Source organism: Haemaphysalis longicornis, unplaced genomic scaffold (genome assembly GCF_048455015.1).
Source record: "Haemaphysalis longicornis isolate Haplotype H1 unplaced genomic scaffold, Haemaphysalis longicornis Haplotype H1 scaffold_9, whole genome shotgun sequence".
In the NCBI taxonomy this organism is placed as follows: Eukaryota; Metazoa; Arthropoda; class Arachnida; order Ixodida; family Ixodidae; genus Haemaphysalis; species Haemaphysalis longicornis.
In genome coordinates this window covers 167960286-167985676 of record NW_027526460.1, presented here as the reverse complement: position 1 = coordinate 167985676, position 25391 = coordinate 167960286, and the positions used below count along the sequence as shown (strand labels likewise).

General features: G+C 51.0%; 1 protein-coding gene across 6 annotated transcripts in view; it reads left to right on the top strand.

Annotated features, from left to right (window-relative positions):
* LOC144153055 (uncharacterized) overlaps nucleotides 1-25391 on the top strand; it is a 104834-nt gene that overhangs the window by 59113 nt on the left and 20330 nt on the right. For 2 of the 6 annotated variants that reach the window (XR_013319289.1, XM_077684689.1), the window contains exon 2: nucleotides 2481-4038. Coding sequence is in view for 5 of the 6 variants with exons in the window: in XM_077684689.1 (XP_077540815.1) it covers nucleotides 2596-4038 (1443 nt within the window). In the remaining variant the exon portion in view is untranslated. Of the gene's footprint in view, nucleotides 1-1809; nucleotides 2287-2306; nucleotides 4039-25391 lie in introns of those variants that run through there. The other 4 variants (XM_077684694.1, XM_077684692.1, XM_077684693.1 and 1 more) reach the window with 4 other exon arrangements.

Genomic DNA, 25391 nt, shown 5'->3' with positions numbered 1-25391 from the left:
TACCTTGTCCTTAAAATATCAACCAAGACAAATCGAATTCAGATGGTAATTCAGTAAATTCAGTAACCAGTGGGCTGTATACCTTTATTAGCTATTTCGCATCGGTTTTTTTTGTCGAAGCACCCCACTGCGCCCACCCTACCTGCATCGCATCCTTAGTGCCAACCAGTCTCTCAAATACTAATCACTCCTGAAGGCATATATTTAATTATTTATTTATTTATTTATTTATTTATTTACAGATACTGCTGTCTCGAGAGCAGGAGGGGGTACATCAGGAAAAGAAAAGAACATACATTAAGCAACACCACAGGAACATACAAAGCATTTAAAACATATTACAAAAATGGTTGGGCAGTTCTTTCAAAACGGTTCAATTGGTTTTTTGCGCAGGGAACCATCTAGGTTGTTCCAAATCTCAACAACGGCTGGAAAAAAGGAATGCTTAAAGCGATTTACAAATGGCTGGAAGGGAACAATGTTGAGTGGGTGAGATCGGCGCGTGGCTCGTCGTGCTGAATGACAAAAAGTAATCGGTGCTTCAATGCAACTGCGGCTGTGTACAATCTTATGTAGCAGAGTGATACGATCAAGTGTGCGTCGGAAAGAAAGGGGTTCTAACGACAATGAGCATGCGTGAGATGAGTGAGAAAAATTGCGGTCATACCGGCCGAAAATAAACCCTTTTTTTTCTGTATGCCCTCGAGCATATTTATGTCAAGTGCAGTATAGGGTGACCATGCCGCTGAGGCGTACTCTAGCAATGGTCTGACGAGCGATTTATACGCGCTTAATTTGCAGTCCTTGGTAGAGTGCTTGAGTGTTCGTCTTATGTATCCCAGTTTTAGAAGTGCCCTAGCGCAAATTGTTTCGGTGTGATGGTGCCACTTTAGGTTTTGAGTGTAGGTAACACCAAGATATTTGAATGTATTCACAGAGTTTAGGTAGTACCGATTGTAAATTCATTAACTCTCTCACGCTCTCTTCCCCCGACGGTTGTAACCTTATCAATAGCAAACTACTTAAAGGTACCATTTTTTTCTCTAGTGAAATACTAGGCATAGTATCTCGCCAGTCAGTAACAACAGGTGACATCTCATATGACTGAAAAAAGGCCCCAAATTATTCGCCAAATCAGGTGATCTTGCTATTCCATTGAACTATCGTCTAATTTCACTAACCCGCATTCCATGTAAGCTACTTGAGCACATCATAGTTACCAGTATTATGTCTCACCTAGAATCTACTAACTTCTTTCACTGGCATCAACATGGCTTTCACAATCTACTATTTTGTTAAAACTAACTAGGAGAGTTCACCCATTGCGATCTTCACGAAATGGATAACACTTCAAAGTGATGCTATCTTTCTAGACTTGACTAAAGCATTTGACCGTGTACCACAGGAGCCACTACTAGCTAAACTACCCGTCCTGTGCCTCCCTCCTAGCCTATAGGCTAGGAGGGAGGCACAGGAGGCATAGTTGACTCGGGAAAACTTTCCTTAGACAACTGTAAACCAGTTACCACCGCCAATGACTGCCGCTCTCCGCTCGCCAATGTTATAAGTCGGGCGTCCCCTGGCGTGCTTGTCTATCCTCTCTCATTTTCTTAGTCTTCATAAATGACCTCACACTTGCCTATTCGGCTAACCTGCAGCATGATCTCAATGCCATTTCATCCTAGTGCGAATCCTTACTCATGCCTCGAAACCTAACAAAATACAAGCTATTGTCATTCACACGAAAAAAGAGTCTAGCTTGTTACTCTTGCAAAATTAATTCCGTTCCCGCCGACTGGACCTACATTTATAAATTCCCCGGCGTACACATGGCACCTTCTCTTTCCTGGACTACGCACGTGGAAATTATCTGCGCAGACGCCTCCCGCGCACTCAGCTACTCACGTAGAAGTTTAAAACCGGCATCTCCGGATATAAACCAACTAGCTTATCTTGCATTCACAAGGCCCGAACTCGAACACGCCTCTTTCGTTTGGAACCCTCCACAAGCCTATCTTACAAACAAATTAGAAGCTGTCGGAACAGAGCTGCCCGCTTGATATCTAGTCAAAATTCTAACATTAGCGTGAGTGCGCTAAAACAAGCATTATCCCATCCCTTCGCTAGCTTCGCGTCGAACCATCTGTCGTTTTTACTTACGTTACTGCAGAAACGTGTTCAACCGTCATGAAAGTGGGTAACGATGTGAAGGAAGTATTGTGTGCGACGCCATTGAGGTCCAGCATGATCCAAAGCCGTGAAATAACACTTGCTGAGATTCGAGCGGTGCTTATCATTTTGCTTTGCCTGTGAAGGCTGTTTTTTGACGAGGCTATCCGTACTTTCCCTGGCAGGGCGCTTCCGCCGGCGGCGAAGCGAGCTGCCGCGCTCATTGTTATGTAACACGCGTTCTAGCAGGTCGGCGGGCGAGCACGTTTCGCCGGCAGCTGCCGCGACTCCATTTCCCGTCTCTGGCGCAGGCCCGGACGAGGATGGCCCCCCGATGCCGATAAGCGGAATCTGGAGCACGCCTCGGGGCTACCCGCTCAGGAAAAGTCTCCGTAGTGGTGGCGCACCCCGGCCGCTGTGTTCGCGATGTCAACGGTGCATCGAGACGTGGCCATGTTCGAGCTTGGTCTGAGGGACTACGGCTCCAGCTGGACGCGGCTGCAGGAAGCGCTCCGCGCGCAGCAGCAGCTTCAGAGGCACGAGCAGCCGCCGCAAGAAGCCTCCGCAGGCGGCGAGGCTTCCAGGGGAAAGTCCAAGGCCGGTCTCATCGGGCTCATCACCCGGAGAAGGGACGGCAGAAAGAAGGACAAGAGGACCAAGCACAAGGCGCCGGACGAGGCCAAGGAGCCGTCCTCGGAAGAAGACGCCAAGCCCGAGCCGACCAAGAGCTCCTCTTCAACAGCGACCGCCCAGAAAAGCGCATCCGAGCAGAAGTCATCTTCGGACGATAAATCTGGTTGCGGAGTCGGAGCGCATGAGAAGGGCCGCGAGATGCGCACTCGCGACCACTTGGAGCCAGAAAACGGGCTCTCGAGGGAAGCCTTTCTGAGCGAGCTTGCCGCAGGAAGCCAATGGTCAGACTCCCGTGTCAATCGCCGACAAGCCTCGCCCAGCGATAAGGAGAGCCGTCGATTCGCCGAAGACCGAAGCGAAGTGGCCAACGGCGGGCTAGAGCCAGGCCCGTTGCCCTTAGCGCTGGACAAAGCGCCTCGGGGACGAAAGATGGTGGCTGGCAGTAAAGACGACGACATTTATAGAAGGCACCGGCAGCGATCCTTCAAAGGCCAGCTCTTGAGTGACGTCAGCGCAGGCACAGTGGATCACAACGGGCCGCCCCCTGTACAGCGCCAAGGCGAACAGGTGTACAGAGAACGCTCTTTCGTGCAGCCTCGCAGCTCGAACGAAGCACGCCGCGACCCAGAGGAGATGTTGCGAGGACGGTCGCTAACGAGGCCCTCAGAATCGGATCTCCAACGTTCGCCCAAAGAGCGCGCACGTCGTGGACTGTCCCCCAGTGGCCCGGAGGACGGAGACGCACGCAGGCGAAGGGCGTTGTCTGCGCACCGCGCTGACAACGCAGCAAGGCGCCATGCTGACGCCGCCCAGGCTTCCCCGGCCGAGCACGCTTGGGATCTGGAGGCATCCAACTGCGAGCCCAACGCACACGGCAGGACCGAGAAGAGTCGGCCGAGAGACGAAGGGGGCGACGAATGCCCGCGGGACGGCGGCCGTAGGGCGGCGGGCAGCGACAGCGTCTGCACACGCTGCGGCGACCGCGTCTACCCCAAGGAGCTGGTGATGCCGAAGCCGGGCGTGTTGCTGCACAGCGGCTGCTTCAAGTGCCGCGAGTGCGGCGTCAAGCTGACGCTGCACACCTTCTTCACCAACCAGCGGGACACGCGCGACGCTGATGTGTACTGCCGGACGCACGTGCCCCGGCTCGGGCCCGCCACCGTGGACGGCAACGCGCTCAGCATCCTCACCAGCAGGAACAGCCGGGAGATCAAGTTCACCCGCTACCCGCACAGGGTGAGTGCTGCGCGCGCATGCGTTCTTGCGCCATTGTGTGCTGCAGGTGCGCCCCACTCGTTGCGAGAGCGGTTGAATGGGCCGCCGCCGCGGCTTTCATGGAACGGAACAGCTTCAGCGGGATGCGCCCGCCTCCGATGAGAGAGAGCGGTGTTCTTTAATTAATGCGAACCGGTGAGGTCAGCCCTGCTAGTGACGAGGCTTGCTACGCCAAATGGGGAGGACTGCAATTGTCAGGGGTGAACGTCGGATGTTACAGGTACAGCAGCGAGAAGATAAAGTAATGTTAAAAACAAGAAGCAACAAAACACTGCCAGAAAAGTTGGGACATGAGAATAAGTTTGAATCTTTAAACTCTGAATCAAAATACAAGGTAAACGGTGCGAAAAAATCAAGAGCCCCAAGCAAATAAAAAGAAATTGATAAACACCACAGCGCGAAAGAGACATAACTTGCGACATTGCAATATCTATGATTAAACATATTCGTCTAGTTCAGTCTCGTAGGAACCGGGGCAGTACTTTTGCTCCCAAGGTACTATCAGCTTTATTGGCCCAGGGCCCAAGAAAATGACAAACTTCGCGCCTGCCTCCATTACGTGCGCGAGACAGGGAGCTCGCTGCAGTTTTTCGCGCAGCAGCAAATGGAGCGCAGACGCACAGCACGTAGTTTACGGTTTCATGCACCGCGCAAATCGGGCACAGGGGTGAATCGTCCCAACCTGTCTTACAGTTAACATTTCGAGTAAACGCTACATTCAGGCGCAGTCAGTGCAACACTCCTTCACACCGCTTGATGAGGCTGCGTGGAAAGTGGAAGTCGCAGGGCGGGTCAATGGCCTGCAGAGCTCAATAACCTGCGGTGAGGTTACTGCAGCTCCAATATTTGGGCAGTACATCCACTTCCGGGTACACGGGCGTTGCTGTCTTCTCAGGAAAAAGAAAGTTGAGTCGTGCTGCTCAGCAAGTGGCCTGCGCTGGCGGGTGCATCTAATATGTTGCCTTGCATGCCCGAGTGACCAGGCAGCCACTGAAGAATGATGTGATGAGCTGCGCGCACGGCCATTGTGTGAATTTCGGCAGTTTCGCATGCCAGCTGGCTGCAGTTGTTGGACAGCTTTAGGACGTTTTGTAGGGCGCTATACGCGAGTCCAGGAATATTACTTATTGGTCGACATGATTTCCACTGATGTGCTGAAGTGCAGCCGTTACAGTTGCCAGTTTGGTAGTGGTCGAATGTTTTTCGTGGCTTAGTTTTCTTTCTATAGTGCACCGGGCTGACGGGATCCGACACCGACGGCGGATGAGCCCCTGGAAGAACGGCGCCATCCGCATGAACTTGTCTGTAACCTTTGTAAGTGCTGAAGATATGCTGTATCGTAAAGACCTTCCGCGTGGCCGCGGGCATGACAGACGTTTTGTTGATTCCGGAAATTGTGATGCATACTTTTCACGGCGCCAGTATCCACGCTGCTAATGTGGACTTTTGAGGTCTGAAAATTCGCCGTAAGCAGGTGTCTTGCATGCGGACTGGAGATGTCTGCCAAAGGATGCCTATGACACCGAGTCAAACGGCGCACAGACGTTCGGAGGAGCGCCTCTCGACGTTGTAGCACTGTGGTGGAAAAGTAGCGAGCTTCGCATAGACTGTCGATGTGCATTTTGGTAGACCCAGGCGCATACGTCTTGCCAGCACTGAGTCTGGCCTTCAGGTTTGTAGGCGACAGCTGATGTAGGGACGGCAGGCTGTAACGCGAAAGGCCGAAAAAAAGGGCTTTATATAGGGAAAAAAAGAAAATACAGAGCACCTCCAGGAATTGCCGCCGAGAATACGCAGAATGCGCACAAAACACAGAAGCCACCCTTCCAGTCGGAGAATATGTGGATTGGGCTCCACATGGTATTGCGGGGTCTAACGTGACACCGAGAAACTTGCGGTGAGTGTATAACGAGAAACATCACGCCGCGTAAATGCTATCGCTGCACACTTCTCAGGGGAAACTATCAGAGCGCAGCGTCCGAGATAATTTCTCGTCCTTAAGAATTGCCTTCTGGAGTGTGGTGCGAATATTTCGATGGCCCCTGCCTGAAGCCCAGATACAGATGTCGTCTGCGTAGAGTGAAATGTTGACATCTCTGGGCAGGACTGTTGGGAGGCGTATGAGACACATGCTCAAAAGCGTCCTGCTCAAGGCCAACGCACAAGCTTGTCTGGCGGCGTACTTCCCTACAAAGGCAACGTTCACAAAAGTGCACCTGGAATGTTGTTCTATAGTCACTAGGTGAAGTTATTAACCTTTACGCAATGGGGAGAGGTTTGTCAGGGAGCAGCAGTGCCGAGAATGCGAAATAGAAAGTCGGACGTATGTGTCCCGCTGTCCAGCGGAGGGTTAAGGAACTGGTTACATGTGCTGGCCAGCTCAAGCCACAAAAGCTTTGTGGGGCCGTGTCCGGCAGTTCACAGGACAACCCCGTTTTGGAGAGCAGCTGCAACCCTAATCTTTACGAGGAACACATGGGAGGTAGTTCCATTGTACAAAGGCGTCTTATCATTTTGTTTTGTGGTTTGTGGTTTTTTACACAAATTGTGAGCTCTAGGCTTAATGCCTGATTAGCCTGACGAATGCACTCGGCGTCTTGGGTGAGAGCTGCTGGTTCCTGCCTGGGGCTTTTGTTTACGATAAAATTTTCCGACCAACGACGGGCGAACAACTTCGCTTTAATACCCTAGCGCCAAAACCAAAAAAAAAGAACTGACTGGAGTAGTCTAAAACCGGAGACCCAATAGGACAAAGTCGTTTAGCCGGAACACATGACCTGTCTGTCAAATCTAACAGTTACCTAAGTACTCATTCACTTCATTTTCGTTTTTGTTACTGGCATATCACTACCATTAGATTTGCTGTTCCTCTAAGGGGGCAAACAATTTCTTATGATTTTTAATTTCTTATGGTTCTTAGGGTGCCACTGCTCTTTCCTAACCAAAATGCCTTATTTGTAACTTTCGGTAGGATGTTTGAAATGGACAAACATAGGTTCCTTAAAATTAACTGTGTTTAACTAAAGCTTCAGTTGTAGAAGCCAGGGCCGACACCTTGGAAAAACTATTCAGTCACAACTATTCAGTCACAAACTATTCAGTCACAAACTATTCAGTCACAACCACAAAGTTCAAAACGAAAACGCGAAAGGTTGGCTCCCAGAAAGTCTGAGTAATTCTAAAAAGAGACTGTACAAAAGCGGTGGGGTCAGTTCTGGAATCGCTTAAAGGGACGCTGAAGTGATTTGTAAACATCGCGGGATTACTAGCGCAAATTGTATGTAGTCCGGAGTCCATAGGTTATGTTTCGGCCACTCTGAGTGCGTTTACAAGAACTTATTTAGTAGAAAAATCAATTCAAAAATGCTGTCTTCCTCTCTGCATCCTCGCCCATTTTTTTTGTGGCGTTTTCGTGTGACGTCAGGAGGAAATGACTTGGCTTGACTGTGCTACTGCACGGCACGCGTCGATCAGTCGATCCAGCGTTTAGTCCGCCGGCCGCCGACGGGTCTTCGCCATTTGTTCGCTCAGTTGAAGCGAAGCCATGGCACGTTTGTGAATGGAAGAATGTGCCTATAATTTGTACACTGTATCAACCTCCAAGTCAAGGTCGCTTCATACAAGCGCCGCACAAGCTGACTAGGAAAACCTAAGGTCACTTGAAGACGGGAGAAGTCAGCGAAGTCAATATAGGTACTAAGGAAATAAAATCAACTGATCCTTTTACTGTACAGCGTACAGGTACAGTGTACAGGTAGCAGAAAGCACTTTTTTTTGCGCTTTTCTGTCTAAGAAATGCAATTGCTAGACGTGAGATATTGTGTAAATTTGGGGGACGCTTACTGCACGAGCACTATACAACAAATCGCCTAAGCTGCTTGAAATGCTAGAACTAAATCAAAGTGTAAACTGGTTATACATTATATACTTTATATTTCCGAAGGAGGCAGCGCTGGCCCTCGGCCGAGTTGTCTGGAGCGCTAGGGTTTGTAGTTTTGCAAGTCGCAAGTTCGAATCCCGGAGGGTACGTTTTTTTTTTTTGCAAGTTGATTTTTTCGTTTTCGGCCGATATTTTTTATACTGAGTTCACCATTTTTGGGCCCCAACGTTCACTGCTCCACGAGCAAGTTCGCCGAACGTGCGTAGACTGACACTGACGCGCTAGCGAGTTCTCGTTGGCGTGCTGCTGCCATAAGCACCGACTGCTTGCGAGCAGTGGGCACAGGCCAGAATCAGCAGGTGCTTGGCCTGGTGCGAACACGCTTTTTACGATGTAGGCATGAGTGAGGAAGCCAAATATAGGGGGGGGAGGGGGGGGGGGCGCATGGCATTTGAGCGGCTGCGGTGACGCGGAGGGCGTTCATCCACTGCGTAGGCCTCGGCTAGTGATTGCTACGAAATCAAGTCGTTCTGGGAGGCTTATCGTAGGCATTTTACAGCCGACAACATGGCAGAAGCGTGGTATGACGATTATTGAGATATCGAGAATGCCCATCCAACGATAACGCCGGATGTCAAGCATGTTGTACTATAGAGCCGAAACCGAAACTTGTTTGAATGTTGGACATCGTCCAATCACGGTGCACCTCCTCCCGACGTCACAGCCTTTAGTTGGTGCGGCCGCCGCAGACCGCGCATGGGAATTTTTCTTCTTACGGGCTTTATAAAATAGTTACCGACTTATCAACCGGATAAACGATGAAAAGTGTGTTAATTTGAGCCAGTCTACTCAGTGCAAGCAAAAACGGGAGCTTGACAAATTCACTTCAGTGTCCCTTTAACGTATCTTGTCAGCGCAGAAAGATCTTGCCCGCACAAGAGAGCACCTACCTGCGCTAGAAAGCACCACATTTAGCATACACTCGTCACGAAACTAAAACGACGTCTTGTCTCCTTTTAAACATCAAAATTAGTAAAAATGATCAGTGTAACTGATCATTTTGATGTAGCTTCATAATTTTGCAGGCGTATACTACAACATGATATTTTAAATAGACCCGGCTAATGTTTACGTGATGTTCCTTGGCCCTGACAAACCTTGTGCCATCAAAATAATAAAGCCCAAGCGATAATATTAACAATACTGTATTAACAATAGTTTATTCTGCAACGCACGTGCAGAATTTATGAACAGAAACGGGGGCGCCTGAGCTACCAAGGGACTATGGGCGCTACCCCCAGTGACCAGCACAAGTAAGCTGCACGTCTGCAGAATGTGAGCAGTCACAAAAATTGGCGCAGCTCGCGCTACTGGTGCAAGGGTGGAGAAACCGCAGAGCTCGCGGAACCTCTCTCCCTCCGTCGGAGACCCGGCTGTTGCGCCACACATGCATTTCCGAGCTTGCCGTCCACGAACTGGTGGGGTGAGGTGTGGACAATCGATCAGTTCTAAAATTATGTATAGACGCAAGATAAACAACCGATAGCAATCACCGCCAGCGCACGCACACAATAACCACACCGGACACGAGTCGTTTGCATGACTTTTCGGACTTAAAGGAGTACTGACACGAAATTTCTCGCTTTCAGTTTTTATGCTGTAAAGAATACCTATTGGCCCAGTAATTACGAAAATCGAACCGAAAGCCGTCAGCCGCCAACACAGAATTAATTATAGCACGTTTATTGCAACCAATTTCAAATTTGGTCGCCGCGTGGGAAAATGGCCGTTCGAAGGCCAGCCTGCAAGCGGGCGAGCCTTACGTCACGGTCTCACCCGTGACGTCAGGGACGTTTTTCTTTCCTCCATGCGTTCGCCGCATCGTCTGCTACGATTGCACATGGTCTGCCCTCGCCCGCGCAGTCGACATGTCGTCTGAATCGTCAGACTCGGATGAGTCGCTGCCACCCGACAGACAGAACAACTTTATTTGGCCAGGCGATTAGGCTGGCGATGTCTTCGCCGTCATCCGTTTTATAATATCACTGCGGCTCGAACAGGCGCAGACCGTGATAGCAACAGCTTGTTGCGACTCAACAGCTTGTTGCCACTCTTCTAATCAATCTGATCGCGAAAAAGAAGTCCCACATGCGAGACAGTAGAAGTGTGTTGAAAAATTGTGCTAGGGGTTGTTATCAGCGCTGAATTTAAAAGTGGCGTTCAGATATTTGCCGCGATGGTAAGCCTACGCCTACGCTGACCGGCAGCGGAGGTTCGGCGCTCCGACCCAGCACTGCCGGCACAGCGGTGCGGCGAGCGGCCGAAAGATGGCGCCACTTGCGCGTTAGAATCAAAACAGGCCGCGGCAGATGTCTTTGGTCACTGATCGCCGAAACGGAGATTATTGCCAAAATAAAGCTCCATATGCGAAAAAGAGGATGATAGTATGGTGAAAATTTGTGTAAGGGATTGTCATTCGCAGTTGTACAGATACCAGCGATCAAATAGTCGCCACCACTGATCTCCACCAGGGTTGCTGATGGCGCTTCGAGCTCTCCGGCGCACGGCCGCCGGAAGTTCGAGCGCTCGTCCCAGAAGTCGGGCCGTTCCAGCATAGCGCATGCTACGCATGGGCTGGTTTCGCACGCATTCCGCCAAAAATGCCTGCTTATTGCGCCGTCAACTGCACAAGCAGACCAGAGAAGTCGTCTGGGAAGACGTTCTACTTGGAAGTATTACAATATTCTGAACGACGTGCGTGATACGCAGCGAAACGCAAATGTCATATCAGTGTCGTTTTTAAGCTGGGGCTCTTGTTACGCAGATTCCCTCGCTCCGGATTCATACCGGCATTGGGTGACAAACTTATACCCTAGTTACACGGCGAAAGTAACCGCAGTTAAGTTTAACCGTGGTTACTAAACCTTAACCGCGGTTATCGTCAACTGCGGTTTTGGATGTTGCACGCGAAATTGCAAGTTTGGTAACCGCCATCACTTGATTATGAACGCTACAAAAATAAATTACCACACTTTTAACTTCACGATAAAAAAAAGAGAAGCAGTGTAGACAAAAAGAAATATCGTTAAAGCATTCGCTTCTGACACAAACGCAACGCACTCGTACGCGGCGAGAAGAGGGGCTTCCCCAACAGCTCGCAACCGGCTTGGTTTGCTTAGGTCTGTTCGGTGTTGGGAACTTTCATCTTAGCATCGCGGTAGATATTTGACCACCGCTATCTCTACAACGGCGAATTACAATCCATAGCACAATTTTTCACCGCACTAACATCCATTTTCTCGAATGCGGAAGTTCTTTTCCGTGATCAGATTGATTTCGAAGAGCGGCGATGCGATAAGCTGTTGCTGCCGTGGTCTGGGACGGTTCGGGCCGCAAGCAGTGCCGTGCGGGCAGGCGCGCCGGCGAATTTACCGGCACGGCCGACGCGCGCGCCGATCGTTTCCGTGTGCTGAAAACGCTTCAAGATTGCCTGCTATATCCATTTTTGGAGGACGACGCGCAGAATTTACAAATTTAGCACGGCGTTTGTCGTAGTTGATCGGGCGGATCGGGAAACGAGCCGCTGCTGACGGGCAGTCGCGCTGATTGCGAGAGCGATGCAAAGAACGTAAGCGCGTCTTGGGGACAGCTTTTGGGCGCCCGCTATTTGAGAACCTTTGTCTCTTCCGAACGCCAGGTGATTTTTTTTTTTTTTTTGCCTCCGCTGATGCGCCGCCACTTGCGTCCGAACTGAATTGTGCGATATTGAGCACTGAGGCTGCAGAAAGTGCGGTTAGCGTGACCGAACTGAGGTGCCAAGCTCAGTTTGCGCTAACCATGGTTAGCGACGTAACCGCAGTTTCGTCTGTCGTGTAACGCAGCAAACTGCGGTTTTGTCTAACCGCGGTTTGCTTGACCGTGGTTAACTGTGCCCGTGTAACTATAAGGTCTCCATCCCCAGGCAGCAGGCTCTGCAGTGACCACTTTACTGACAACTGTTTTGACAGAACGGGCGCACGAACTCGGCTACAGCCTGACAGCGTGCCCACGTTGTTTTCTTTCTAGCATAAATCCCTAGTATAAATTTCTAGCATAAATCCCGTTGGAGCTGTGTCGTCTCCTCTCAAACCACGACCCCAGTGACATTCTCGTTCTCGTTTGCAATTAAATTCCGCTTCATATTAACGTTGCATATTTCGGTATAGCACAAGTTGCGATCTGAACGCGATGTGTATAGCCAAAATGCAGTAAAGTGAGAACAAAATGCCAAAATGCGCCAATTGGGCGCTTGAAAAGCGTAGCAGACGCCTGACTTCCGGGACGAGCCGTTGAACTTCCGATGGCCGTGCGCGCGCCCGGCCGCGACAGCGGCGAAGCGCCATCCAGCAACTAAGTGGAGATCAGTGGTCGCCACGATACCAACGATACCAAGCCTAAAGTTCCCAGCACCCAAGGTGACCCGTGCAACCCCGAGCCCGCTGGCTTGGGCGAGTTATAGCGGCCGCCGCGGCACACGAACGCAGTCCACGTTTAGCGCTGCATGTCATCGCGTGGAAAATAATGCATCTTGGCGTCGTCGTCGATTTGCTCGGACAGGCTTCCACGAGCAGTACTTCGCATACCGCGAGCTTGCCATACCACAACCAGGGCGAGCTGGGCGACGCGCGCACCGCCGCGGTGCCCGTCGACATCGCGCAGTTTTCGGCACCAGTGCAAGGGAATACCATGCGCCGGCCACGAACTGAAGAGCAAAGACGTCGAACACGCAACGTTTACAAGCATTGCTCACACAGCTACGCCCACGTCTCCTGCCCAAACGAATACCACCGACAGCAGCAGCGCAGGATACCGTTTCCGGTTCCGAAAACGACTATATGACGTCACCCTGAACCGGCCAGACACGCAGGCCAGGCCAATGTTTCGTCACGCCGAAAGCGATTTCGCTAGTGCTGCCGATTTGTGAAAGCTCGCGGCCTGGGCAATCAAAATCGATTTTAGATGGGATTGCGGCCTCGGATCGCTGCAAAAATGTCTGTGAGGCATCTGTACAAACTACTGAAGCCAATGATATCATTTTTTAGGCGTCAAAATTTGGTGTCAGTACTCCTTTAAAGGGACACTGAAGTGAATTTGTCAAGCTCCCGTTTTTGCTTGCACTGCGTAGACTGGCTCAAATTAGCACACTTTTCATCGTTTATCCGGTTGGCAAATCGGTAATTATTTTACCAAGCGCGAAAGAAGAAAAACTACCAAGTGCGGTTTGCGGCGGCCGCACCAACTAAGGCTGTGACGTTGGGAGGAGGGGGCACCGTGATTGGACGATACCCAAGGTTAGCAATCAAACAAGTTTCGGTTTCGGTTTTGTAAAACACAACCGTTGGCGTTGTTGGATCGGCATTCCCAATATCTCAGTAATCACCGTGCCGCGCTTCTGCCGTGTTGTCGGCTGTAAAATGCATAAGATAAGCCTCCCACGACGGCTTGGAATCGTAGCATTCACTAACCGAGGCCTACGCAGTGCATGAACGCCCTCCGCGTCCCCGCAGACGCTCAAATGCCATGCGCTTTTCCCCCATATTTGGAGTGCCTAACTCATGCCTGTATCGTAAAAAGCGTGTTCGCACCAGGCCAAGGGTCTCTTGATTTTGGCCTGTGCCCACTGCCCGCAAGCAGTCGGTGCTTATGGCAACAGCACGCCAACGAGAACTCGCTAGCGCGCCAGTGCCAGCCTGCGCGCGTTCTGTGAACTAGTTCGTGGAGCAATGAACGTTGCGGCCCAAAAAAGGTGAACTCAGTATAGAAAACATCGGCGCAAAAGGACAAAGTTAACTAAAAAAAAAAGCACGTACCCGCGGGGATTCGAACTTTTGTGTCTTGCAAAGCACTTGCGCTGATATACCAAACGCTCCAAACGACTCGGCCACGGTCAAGCGCTGCCGATGTTGGAAATATAAGGTATATAATGTATAACCAGTTTACACTTTTATTTAGTTTCAGCATTCCAAGCAGCTTAGGTGACTATTTGTTGTTTTGCGCTCGTGCAGTAAGCATCCCCCAAGTTTCCACAATATCTCACGTCTAGCAATTGCATTTGTTAGACGGAAAAGCGTTCGCAGATGCGTAGTCGTGCTGCTGGCCGCTGTGCTAGTTCGCCCAGCGCAAAAAAATTGCTTCCCGCACCCTAGTTTTACGCTGTACGGTAAAAATATCAGTTGATTTCATTTCCTTAGTACATATATTGCCTTCGCTGACTCTTCTCCGCCTTCAAGAGGCCTTATATTTTCCTACTGGCGTACCAGCCAGCGAAGCGTCGCATGTGCGCTTGTGCAGCTCTTGTGTGAAGCGACCTTGACTTGGAGCTAGATACAGTGTACAAACTAACAAAGTAAAGAAAGGCACATTCTTCCATTCACAAACGTGTCCTGGCTTCGTTTCAACTGAGCGAATTGCGACGACCCGTCGGCTGCCGGCGGACGAAACGCTGGGCCGACTGACTCTGTCTGAAGGCCGGGGAGCCGTGCAGTAGCGCAGCCAATTGCGAGCTCGGCTCCTCCCGACGTCATACGAAAACGCCACAGAAAATGGGCGAGCGTAAAGAGAGGAGGACAGCATTTTAGAATTAATTTTTCTACTAAATAAAATCGCGTAAACGCGCCCAGAGTGGTCGAAACGTGGCCTGGGGACCCGGACTACAATTTGCGCTAGTAATCCCGCAATGTTTACATATCACTTCAGTGTCCCTTTAATCTGCCTATAAACTACTGCAGTGACGACAAACAAACTCGGTGAGAAAAGCAGATAATGTCACGCATTTACCGCGATCCTCTTTCAAAACGCGCGCGCACTGACGTCACGGGTCCGGCGCTTCGCCGGAGTGATACACTACATGAGGTGGTGCCGTTTTTAAGTTGTAACATAGTATAGGCGCGCCGAGTTTGATATATCAGATGTGAACTTCGTTATAAGGAATATGTTTCGCGTGTATTTTCGTAACTGCTCTTTGTTCGATATATAGCATAATTCGCTCTATCCGGGTTCGTTATAATCTGGTTTGACTGCAACTAAATTGAATTGAAATGGACTCGAGTGTTGTCAACCATAACGTGCGGAGCCCCGCGCACCTCCCCACCTGTCACGAGTTAGCTTCGGTGTGAAGGTAAGCTTGAAGCTCCTGTTTTCAACTTTCACTGCGGGCAACAAGCATACTCAAGAACTTTTTCTTTCGTATGGTCGACTGGGGCCCCTGACAGATGGGGGCCCGGCGCTGCAGCCCCCGTAGCCCTCCCTCAATTCGGCCCTAGTCCGGGTCCTCCCTGCCTTTTCTTAAAAAGCGTGCTCCCAATGATTGTTTTCGCTATGATAAATGAACTTGGGAGTTGTGTATCGACTGCCGTTCGATAAAGTCCATATATGTCGCATATGGCGCATTTTCATCCATACGTTCACATTCGGTATGGATGAAAAAAAAAAATACTTTCTACCAATCTGCCTTGCTGCATTAGCTGCGTTCATCCTTGTTATTGTAACTTGTGTTCAGGGAGGTATTAAAACGAATTGATTGTTGTTCGTTCGTTTTTTTCTACATTTGCTAATACCAGTAATTAGGGGTTATACAGCACCTTCTGTGTGTTAATTAGTAAATATTAGTTATACGCCACAAGTTGTTTCCGCGATCTGTGAGAGTTCGTGGAATGTGCGATTCCGGGAACTGTGAAGCGGGTCGGTCTCTGTGAGGAACGCTGCCAACAAAAATTCCCTGAAAGACAAGCGAAATGGAAATGTGGCGTGGTATGCGCACCTCTTCAATCGCGTGTGCCTCTTCAATGCGTTTTTCATATGAGGCAGCTGATTATTTCAAGGGTCAGAAATAATGCCGGAATCCCTCACGTTTATGTCACATTTTTTGCAAGCCTCAATGTTTCTGCTGTCCATAAAACCCGGATGTGCGGAGTACGAATACGTAAAGGAATGAGCAAAGAAGAGAAGATTGCGCGGTTAGAAATTGAGCAGCTGTCGCCTTCCTTACAATACGGCAGCCGATGACCGCCCAACCACGTTTCATCCCGTGAAGCTACCGGGCCTTCGGCCGGTCGAGCGGCGCGTAGCAGACGGCCCATCTCTAGCGGCGTAGCAGACAAGACAAGCGCTGGCAAAAGTGAACTCAATAGCTGAACCTGCTGGACACGTAATAACGCGGACGGTTTCATAAGTTCGAAGAAAATTCTACACGAACTCATCTTAGCGCGAGAGATACAGAACACGCGCAGCGAAAAAAGCACGTGCCAAAGCGGAGAGGGAAACTGCAGCGCATTCCGGTGATCGCCCGGTGGCCGACGTGCTCGACCGCGCGGCATCGACGCTCGTCCGCTGTCCTTAGACGGCGCGAGCCGTCACAGAATGCCCAAAGTCTCGTCGGATGTCCTAGACAACGACCCAACGCAATCAAGGCATGCGCGAACCAACGCAGTAAGAAAGTGTACTGTTGGGCGAGTTGGTAGTTCATTGTAAAAGATGCTACAGCGCGAAATAAAACACGGACACAGAAAGACGACTGCACGAGCGCTGCCGGCGCCCACGCTTGTGCGGAACAGCTGCCGGTGCAATAAAGGTCGAGAGTAGCCAAAATGCATAACGTGCCATGCTCTGCGCCACCTCTCCGATCGCTCGCGCCCGTCTCGAGTCGCCCCCGTGGTGAGAGGAGGGAGGCTTGCGAGGATCACCTTCGCCCAACTCGGGAGAAGAGCGTTGCCAGCGCCTCCGTGCCCCGAGTGGAGGGGTTTGCGACCCCACACATTTCAAAGAAACATTTAAAAAACACAACATTCCACACCTACATTTAGCCAAAAAAAGTGAGTGACAAGCATGGGTATGTTGTGAGGCATCAACAATTTCTAATTATAAATTATGCTTGCCACAGTGCGTAGCAAGTTGCATAGATACTCCGTGTGAGACGACCACGACAAACCACGGTAAAAAAATATGGCGAAGCGTGCACTAAGTCGCGCAAGGCTTCAACCGTGGCTGCAGAATTTCTTTCTACATGAGCACTGAGCGACATAGCACCACACATTTGCGCAAGTTTGAAATTCTTTAGTTACATGTTCCGTCGTCGCTTTGCACGGTGCTAGTAGTAGCCATCGTCATGTGCATCGATATCATCGTTTTTCTCATGCCATGCATTACACGCACGTTAGCGCTTGACGACAGCTGGGGCGCAGCGGCGGTGCGCACGTGCACGACGCAAGGCCGCGTTCCTCGAGTCCCGTCGAGCTTCCGTGGAGCAGGTGTTGCGCCAGCCGTGGCGTCCTTGGTTGCTAAGCAACGCGAGGCACTCCTGGGGGTTTTCGCCAGTTTATGTTTCTTGCTAAAGCCACTGCGCGTGCCGGGGACCAACGGCGGTCGCCGCGAGGCATTACGCGTTAACGCCTTATGCCACATATGACGGCCAGCTACCACAGCTTCTCTGTTAAGGGAATCTGTAGAAATTCACAGAATTGCCCAGTTATGCGAAGCATTCTTATCCGCTTGTCTAGCGTCTGAGTTCGTTGCAGCCATTTTTTTGGTTTCTGGAAATTATTTTCGGCCAATTATCTCTATTTACCCTATTACAACAACTACACGTGGAACTTCCGCCAAATCAGCTTCCGTTACTGTCCGCCCCTTTCGCTATTTTTTCTATTTTTTATTTCTTGGATTTTCAAAATCCTGTTCGACCTATTATCTCCACTTACGTTATTATAACGATTACAGGTGGAACTTCGCCAAATCTTCATTTTTTGCCGAAAAGCAGGGTGTTACACGGTTCCGCACTTTTCGCTACTTTTTTTCTATTTTTCTTACTTTTAGGTATTCAAAAATTTCGTTCGACCAATTATCTTCAGAAGAGTTTGGTGCTGGCCCTGTTGGTGCATAGTTCGAGGAACGGTGCAACCGAGCCTTGAAGGCGCGTACACGAGGAGTGAAGACGCATACACAACATATGTGTGTGTTGTCCTGCTTCCTCCTATGTATTGTACGCGTCCTCAAGGCTGGGTTACACCATTTTTCAATCATCGCCATTTACGCTATTCTAACGATTGCAGGTGGAACATCTTTAAAATCGCGTTTTTGTGGAAATGCAGGGCGTTACACTCTCCTGGCTGTGAAGGTACTCAGCAAAGGATGCTACGCATAAAATGCCTAAACATTTTATTGGACCGCATGAACACTGTGTGCAACCGGAGGAGTGTAAAGTAAGAATTTATCTGGCTTCATGAAAACAAATTCGCTTGGCTTTCGAGGTATTACCACTAATCCAGTCAATCTTGAACCAATCAGATACAGTAGTCCCTCGTTATAGCGAAGTCAGCGGGACGGCGAAAAATAGTGTTAAAAGCGGTACTTTGATATAGCGACCAATAGAGACAAACTAAAAAAAAATCACGCCATATTCACGGAATGAATGATAAGTGGGGCGAAGCTCGAGAGGGGGAGATCATCGGTAACCGTAACTCTCCCGTGAAAGTTCGCCCATTACATCATTAAGAAAGACGTAAGACTCTGTGCGTGCATTGTACAAATTAACTTTTATTTTCGGAGTCAATGCTCCGAGGCCCAGACCTGGTGAAAGACCCCGCGCCATCGAGGACTACCCCGCACCTCCACCACAATTTGTCACACAGGATGGGACACAACGGTAAAGAAATAACTTTTATTTAGGGCGAACTTGTGCCCGAACAAGACGATAGGAAACGAGCAAAGGTCCTTGCGTCTCGTTCGATCTCCGAGAACGACTGCCTGCGTTCGTGGCGTGATCTCTTGCGTGATCTCCCCCTCGCAGTGCACGTGCGCTCGCGCCTCCGTTGGCGAACACAGACAAGCTCGCGCTCCCGGTGCCGAGTTTGCGCTGCCGGTTGCAGCCGGTTCTTGCGCGTGCAACGCGGCCCACTTTGCGACATCTCCGAAAGCATGCGGCGGTCACGTACCACGAGACACAAGGGATGGACAGACCCATGGCTTTAGGAGCTTCGCCCCTATAATTACACGCCCACCTCCCCTCGCGGGAACCCTGGTGTGATGCGACGCTGAGGGTTCAAGTGCAACGGAGAGCAACCGTCGACCGAAAGGCCGCTGGAGAGCGGCACACCGGAGCGCGCCCGAAGGAGAGGAGACCGCGGAGAGAGAGAGTACTGCACATGCGCAGCACCGCGCGCAGCGCCTCCCACCGGCGGAGTGAGAGCGCGCTGGGCTGCACACGCTCTCACCTGGGCACGCGCCGGCGCCAGTGCGTCTGCCGCGGCTATGACGCAACACAATCCAACACAATCCACTTTATTCCAATCCAATCCAATCCAATTCAATTCAAGCCAAGCCTAGCCAAGCCAATCCAATCGAATCCAATTCAATGCCCCTCGCGAGAGAGTATTCACTATTGGAGAGGAGAGGGGGAGAGTGGCTGCGGACAACAACGGACGCACGCGCACAACAACGGACGCACGCGGGAAGGACAGGGCCGCCGACAAGAGATGCTCTGAGCGTCGCATCTAAAAGTTAATTTGTAATCGGGCCACAACTTCGAGGGACCAAAACACAATGCATTTAGTGAAGCAAAATTTTTGTTCAGGTGAAAAATGGCGGTTAGTTTTGGCTGTTTAATGTTCTTGCCGGGCGCGAGCAACCCCTCCTCCAATTTGACCAAGCACTGCATTAGGCTGTGGCCGCCGCCCATGCATTCAACTTTATTTCACAGTACGCGTAGGAACTCCCGCGTCTGCACCACAGTTGCCACTTCACGTGGCTCTTCGTCCTCGTCGGGGCCCCCAAGAAGTGCAAACTATCTCCCAACGCCTCCTAAAACTCCGCATCCGCCGCTGGTGCGACCACGGGAGCTGCAGCGTCCGCCAACGCAAACGTCTCCAAGTCAGCTTCTACCTCGTGGCCAGCAATTTTATGAACAGCCTCGTGTAGATTGCTGCCAGTCCGGTCATCGTTAGGCTGGTCATCGTCATTGTCGCTGACAATGGTGCGAAAGAAGCCGGCGCGCGAAAAGCAATTGGCGACCTTTTAAGGTCGCTCAGGGGAGAGTTCCTTCCATGAAAAGTTGAGAAAATGGATCGCACTGAGCAAATCAATGTTGTAACTCTGACTGGCGTCATACGCTGTGCGCATCCGCTGCATAAAAGCCTTGCGGCACAGCCTTCGGGTGGTTTCAATGATGCCCTGATCCATCGGTTGCAGTAAAGCGAGCTCCTTGAGGTTGTCGATCTTTCCGTGGCGGGGACAATCGTTAATTCAGAAAAGCACTTGCCGATTTTTCGCGTCACTGGGCAATTTTTCCCCGATGTGTGTAGCCTTGAAGCTTGTAAACCAAGAGTTTTTCAGCGCCGCGTGTTCGACGGCACTGCTACTTCCACGGCTCGAGCGTCAGTGTTCACACAACGTCGTGTCCACGCCATTGACCAATGTCTAGGAATAAAATTAACATAACAAAACTTTATTACAGAAGGTAGACGCGTCGGTCAGCATGGGGAAGAAAGGAAGGTGGGGGGGTGGGGGGGGGGGGCAGAGTTTAAATGTTACATTCGGCGGTCGACGCCTGAGGAGCGCGCGAACTCCCACAGAGAAAGTAGCGTCTGCCTTGCAGTGGCGGGTTGCAGCAGCGGGGTTGTCCATTCCACAAGCCGCTGGACGCCGGGCTGAAGATACTGTAAACGGAGCGTTTGAAGGCCGGGACAGTCCCACAACATGTGGTGTACAGTGGGCGTGGCTCCTGTGGAGCAAGAGGTGCAGGAAACTGTGGCCACAGATTGCGCAACCTCGACGGCATGTCGGTGACGTTTTGGCACATACGCACGCCACTTGGCCAACACATCATCGGTTGGCGCGGCACTAGCCCGTGCCTTGTGCAGAAGTACTTGTGCGCCACGGGGCAGTCCAACGGGCAGAGGGGCGGGGTCTGGTGGAACCAAATTCCGCAACGACTGTTTGGACGCGTGCCGTGCTGCCGCCTTTGCTTCTGAGGGGTCGGGGTCGTATTGTGCAAATGGGACGGGCAACGCCGGGTTGGAGCGGAGTTCAAAGTTTTAATGTACTGTAACCAACTCGTCCAACTTAACGCTTTAGTTGTTCTTCTTTCTAGTACAATGGGCCCTGTCAACCTGTTTCAATGTGATAATCCTTCTGTCACTTACATTAACCTCATCGCCATTGCTTCGTGTCGCGCACAAGTCTACAGCTTCGCTTTTGGCAATCACCTGGTTCCTCCGGATGGGCAACTGTTTTTTCTTCCTGCAATCCCTTCATGACGAAGAGCAAGAAGATTCATGAGAATTGCCCACTCGGAACTGTGGAGGCAAATTCGGCACCTAAAGGACTGTCTGCGTGCGCTGTCTGCTCACCATTGGGTTCGTCTTGACGACAGCCTCAGGCTGTTTCAACGTTGGATTCGTGAAAGCGAATCCGTGAAGGTTTTAGATGCGACTGCATCTCATTCACTCGCCTTCTCCCTCCATACGGCGTTGTTGTTGTCCGTCCACACCCCTCCCCCATTCTACTCGCCGCGCGAGCTGCGCTCTCCGCCGCTCACCCCCTCTCCTCTCCGATAGCGAACACTCTCTCGCGAGGGGCATTGGATTGGATTCGATTAGGTTGACTTGGCTTGGATTGGATTGGATTTGATTGGATTTGATTAAAGTGGATTGTGTTGGATTGCGTTGCGTCCTAGCCGCGCCACGTTGCGTCATAGCCGCGGTCGTTCCAGCACCGGCGTTCCGATTTCCATCGATGCGTTGAATGGAGCCTAACAGTTCTGCTATCGCCCGCGCAACCGTAACAAGCACCGATCACTGTGATAACAGGAATGCTAGCACCACTGAAGACAAGGCTGCGAAGCGGCGTGAACGTGATGCTGAACGCAAACAAATGAAGCGAGCAGCCGACGGCCGTCATCGTTAACGTTACGCCGCGTGTTAAATAAAGAAATACATCATAAGCGTTCCTCACACGTTTCACGCAATTAGAGAATCAACCCAACGTAAACACCAAGTGAACCCCCAAGATGCCTCGCATCTCCACAGGGTTCCCCTCGCGGGAAGGTGGGGTAATTTTTCTGTGGTCCCTATGCCTCCCGACGCTATGTTCCTGGAAGCGAGCTTCTTCGGGGAAAAAAGTTCTGCCACAGAAGGTAAAGTGCTTTGGGGATGTAACTTTGACGAGCGAAGCAGAGTCTGTGTTGAATTGTGGTCCGAAATACTGTTGTGAACCGAAAATGCATCCTGTTCGATTGGTGTCTGTTATGTTCGAGCACTCTTCTTAATTGGCAAAGATCGCCAGCTGCTCGTTTTGCGGTCGTTCGTTTTTCCTTTCCCGCCTTTTTGGGACGAGGAGATGAATGGGCAGAGCGGAACGCGACGATGGGGAAGCGTTTTCTTCGTGTAGTCGGGGGGGCGCATGAGGCAGGTTCCGAGAAGTGACGCGCCTGGCGCTCCCGTTCATTGTTATAATGATGCCGGGGACGCTCGAAGTCGGCCCGGCGCCGTGACCGCAGCCTTGAATGGGTACTGCGCCGCCCCGCAGAGCAGCGCCGCAGGGGGTGCAGCCGGAGCGCGCTAGCGACGAGGGTCCAACCGCACGGTAAAACGAAGTGTCAAAGTAATGGCCGGGAGCGAGGGGGTCAAGATTTATAAGTGTGTGTCGCTACTGTCTCCGGCGGACGGGTAACTCTGCTGCCTTTGGTTTCAAGAATCGTTAAGAGCCGAAAAGTCAGAATGCCAGACGCGCACTGTGTTCGGCACGTGGTGGCAGTAAATTACGGGTTGTTTGCAATCAGCGCCCGGCCCCTTTCATTTAGGAAGGGGACAATGATTGATCCTGCAGCCTCATTAGGAATAACCCAAGTACGGATCATGTACTCAGCGCTGCGGAACCATGCGGCCACGAGCTCATCGGATTCCGGCATCGGCGCAAGGACTGCCCGTAGTGAATCTGCCCATCCTTTCAAATTTGGCCTATTGCCGCTGTCCATGCTACCGTTCTGCTGCCTTAATCTTTCAAGTTCAATCTGCAGCTTCGCTGCCTCGATCATTTTGTCGGCGTCGCTGGTACCGCCGCTCGCTACTGCCTGTTGCCCTGTCACCACTGACGGATCGCTCAAATCTGTCCCATTAGCAATGGTCAGGAAAGGAGCATCTTGTGCCGGTCAGGACAACAAGGAGCGGTGCATAGCGGAAGGGGTAGAGTGCCTCGTGGGTGGTAGCGGGAGAGCGCAGCGGTGTAGTCGTCGTGTGAACAACACCGAATTCTTGCGGGACAATAACTTGGATTTGACGCTGTCCGACAAGGAGGGTGGTTTTGTTGTCACGACAAAAGACTTGTTCAAGGAAAAGGCCGAGAACGCCCTAAAAAAGAATTTTGTGTTAACTCCAGCCAATCCTGTTAAGGTTAAAAGAGAAGCGCTACGCCATTGTGACGATTTGAATTTACCCAACCTAAGAAAACAGACTGCGGCTGCAAAAACGGATGCCCTAGAAGTGTTTTATACAGCAAAGACACACAAGGATTCTGTACCTTTTTGTGCGATTGTTACGGAAAAAGGCTCCTGGCAAGGTGCACTTTCAAGGTTTTTGCAAAAGCAGTTGAATGGTTCAAAGCTTGGGGACCCGTTTCTGGTACGCAACTCGGAAGAAGTAATTAGTTTTTTCTCGGAGCGCGAAGAGAGGGGGGCCGGCCTTTTTGCCTTTTCCATTAACGCGGAAGAACTGTTTTACTCTATTCCAAAGGGTGGAATGCTAAACGCTGTACAGGAAAGCATCGATGCTAGTGGTGTTGTATCGTTCCAGAATTCTGCGGGCATGCCTGCAGTAGCTTTATAGCTTTACTAGACTTTTATCTATCATCTATTGTGGTCAGGTTTGAAGATAGGCTGGTGGTGCAAAAAGAAGGTGTGTGCATAGGTTCGTGTATCGGCCCAGTCCTGAGCGACTTGTTCTTGGCAAAGTGTGACCGGCAGGTTGCTTGCCGCCTTGAGGGCAGCCCCATTGTGAGAATCTGCCGTTATGTGGACGATTATCTTGTGGTGTTGAATGAAGTTGTGCCCGGTGATAGAAATAGCATTGTTGCCCATGTGCTAGGCGTTTTCACTGAGTGTGCAGGTGGTTTGAAGTTTACGTACGAGTTGCCGGAGATGGGTGTCTTGCAGGTTCTGGATGTGCACCTGCACCTTAAGGGTGATCAGCCTTGTTGGCAGTGTGCTACGCGTAGTAAAAAGGGCATCCTACCCTATCAGTCAGCCCATTCAAAGCTTGTGAAGCGAGGCATCGCGAAGAACATTCTGAGGGCGGCGCTTACCAGGTCTTGCTAGCATAGAATGCAGGCTAGCTTGCTAGAGCAAGCGGAAAGACTGAAAGCGGCAGCTTTTCCACCTGAAAGTGGCCTCTGTGGCAGAGAGCCTTGTGAAGGATCTCAAAACAGACCACATGCCCGGTTCTGAATGTCAAAGGCAGAGAGGTCCTGTGGTATCCTTGCCTTACGTACACCAAGTGTCCCACCGCCTGAAAAAGGTTGGTGAGAAATGTGGTGTACAGGTGTTTTTTTCGGCGCCTGAGAGGCTGTCAAAAATGGTGCGTAGGGTTAATAACCCCGGCTCCAAGCCCAGCTGCGCCGTGCGGCATACAAGCAGATTTGTGAATTGCACGACAGGGGTGGTCTACAGGATCCCCCTGTCGTGCAAAAAGTGCTACATTGGCCAAACAGGCAGGTGCCTCAATGTGAGGCTGAGAGAGCACCAGGCGGATGTCAATGCGCAGATGTGGGCTGGCCACCTGGCTGATCATTGCCGTACGTGTAAGGGGTGCACACCAGATTTCTGCGGCACCCGCACCATGTACGTCATCCTCCCAAACCGACCGAAAAATTGTGGAAGCCTTTTTGATAGGAAGAGAGGGGGATGTATGCGTCAGCGCACCGTCTTTGGCACTATCCGCAAAGGAAAAAATTTCCCCGCATTTCCCCGAGGGGAAGAATGTGAAAGTGCGAATGCACGAGTTGAATTTGCGCGGTTCGGTAATGTTCGCGAAAGAGAGATCACACACACACACACATAACTACAAAGAAAGAAAGATGCATTTATTCACAGACACCTATTTGTGTTGTCGTTGTACTTGATTGCTAGAGCGGATCTCAGCTTTGAAATTTCGTGTCAGTACTCCTTTAAGCGGGTGCATTAGCCCTTCTCACGCCCGATTCCTGGCCAATCCCCCACGTGGGTATGTGCCATGCACAGACACCTATTTGTGCTGTCGTTGTACTTGATTGCTAGAGCGGATCTCAGCTTTGAAATTTCGTGTCACTACTCCTTTAAGCCGGTGCATTAGCCCTTCTCACGCCCGATTCCTGGCCAATGCCCCACGTGGGTATGTGCCATGTCAGCGGCCAGGCAGCGCGCGCCCATCACCCCCCG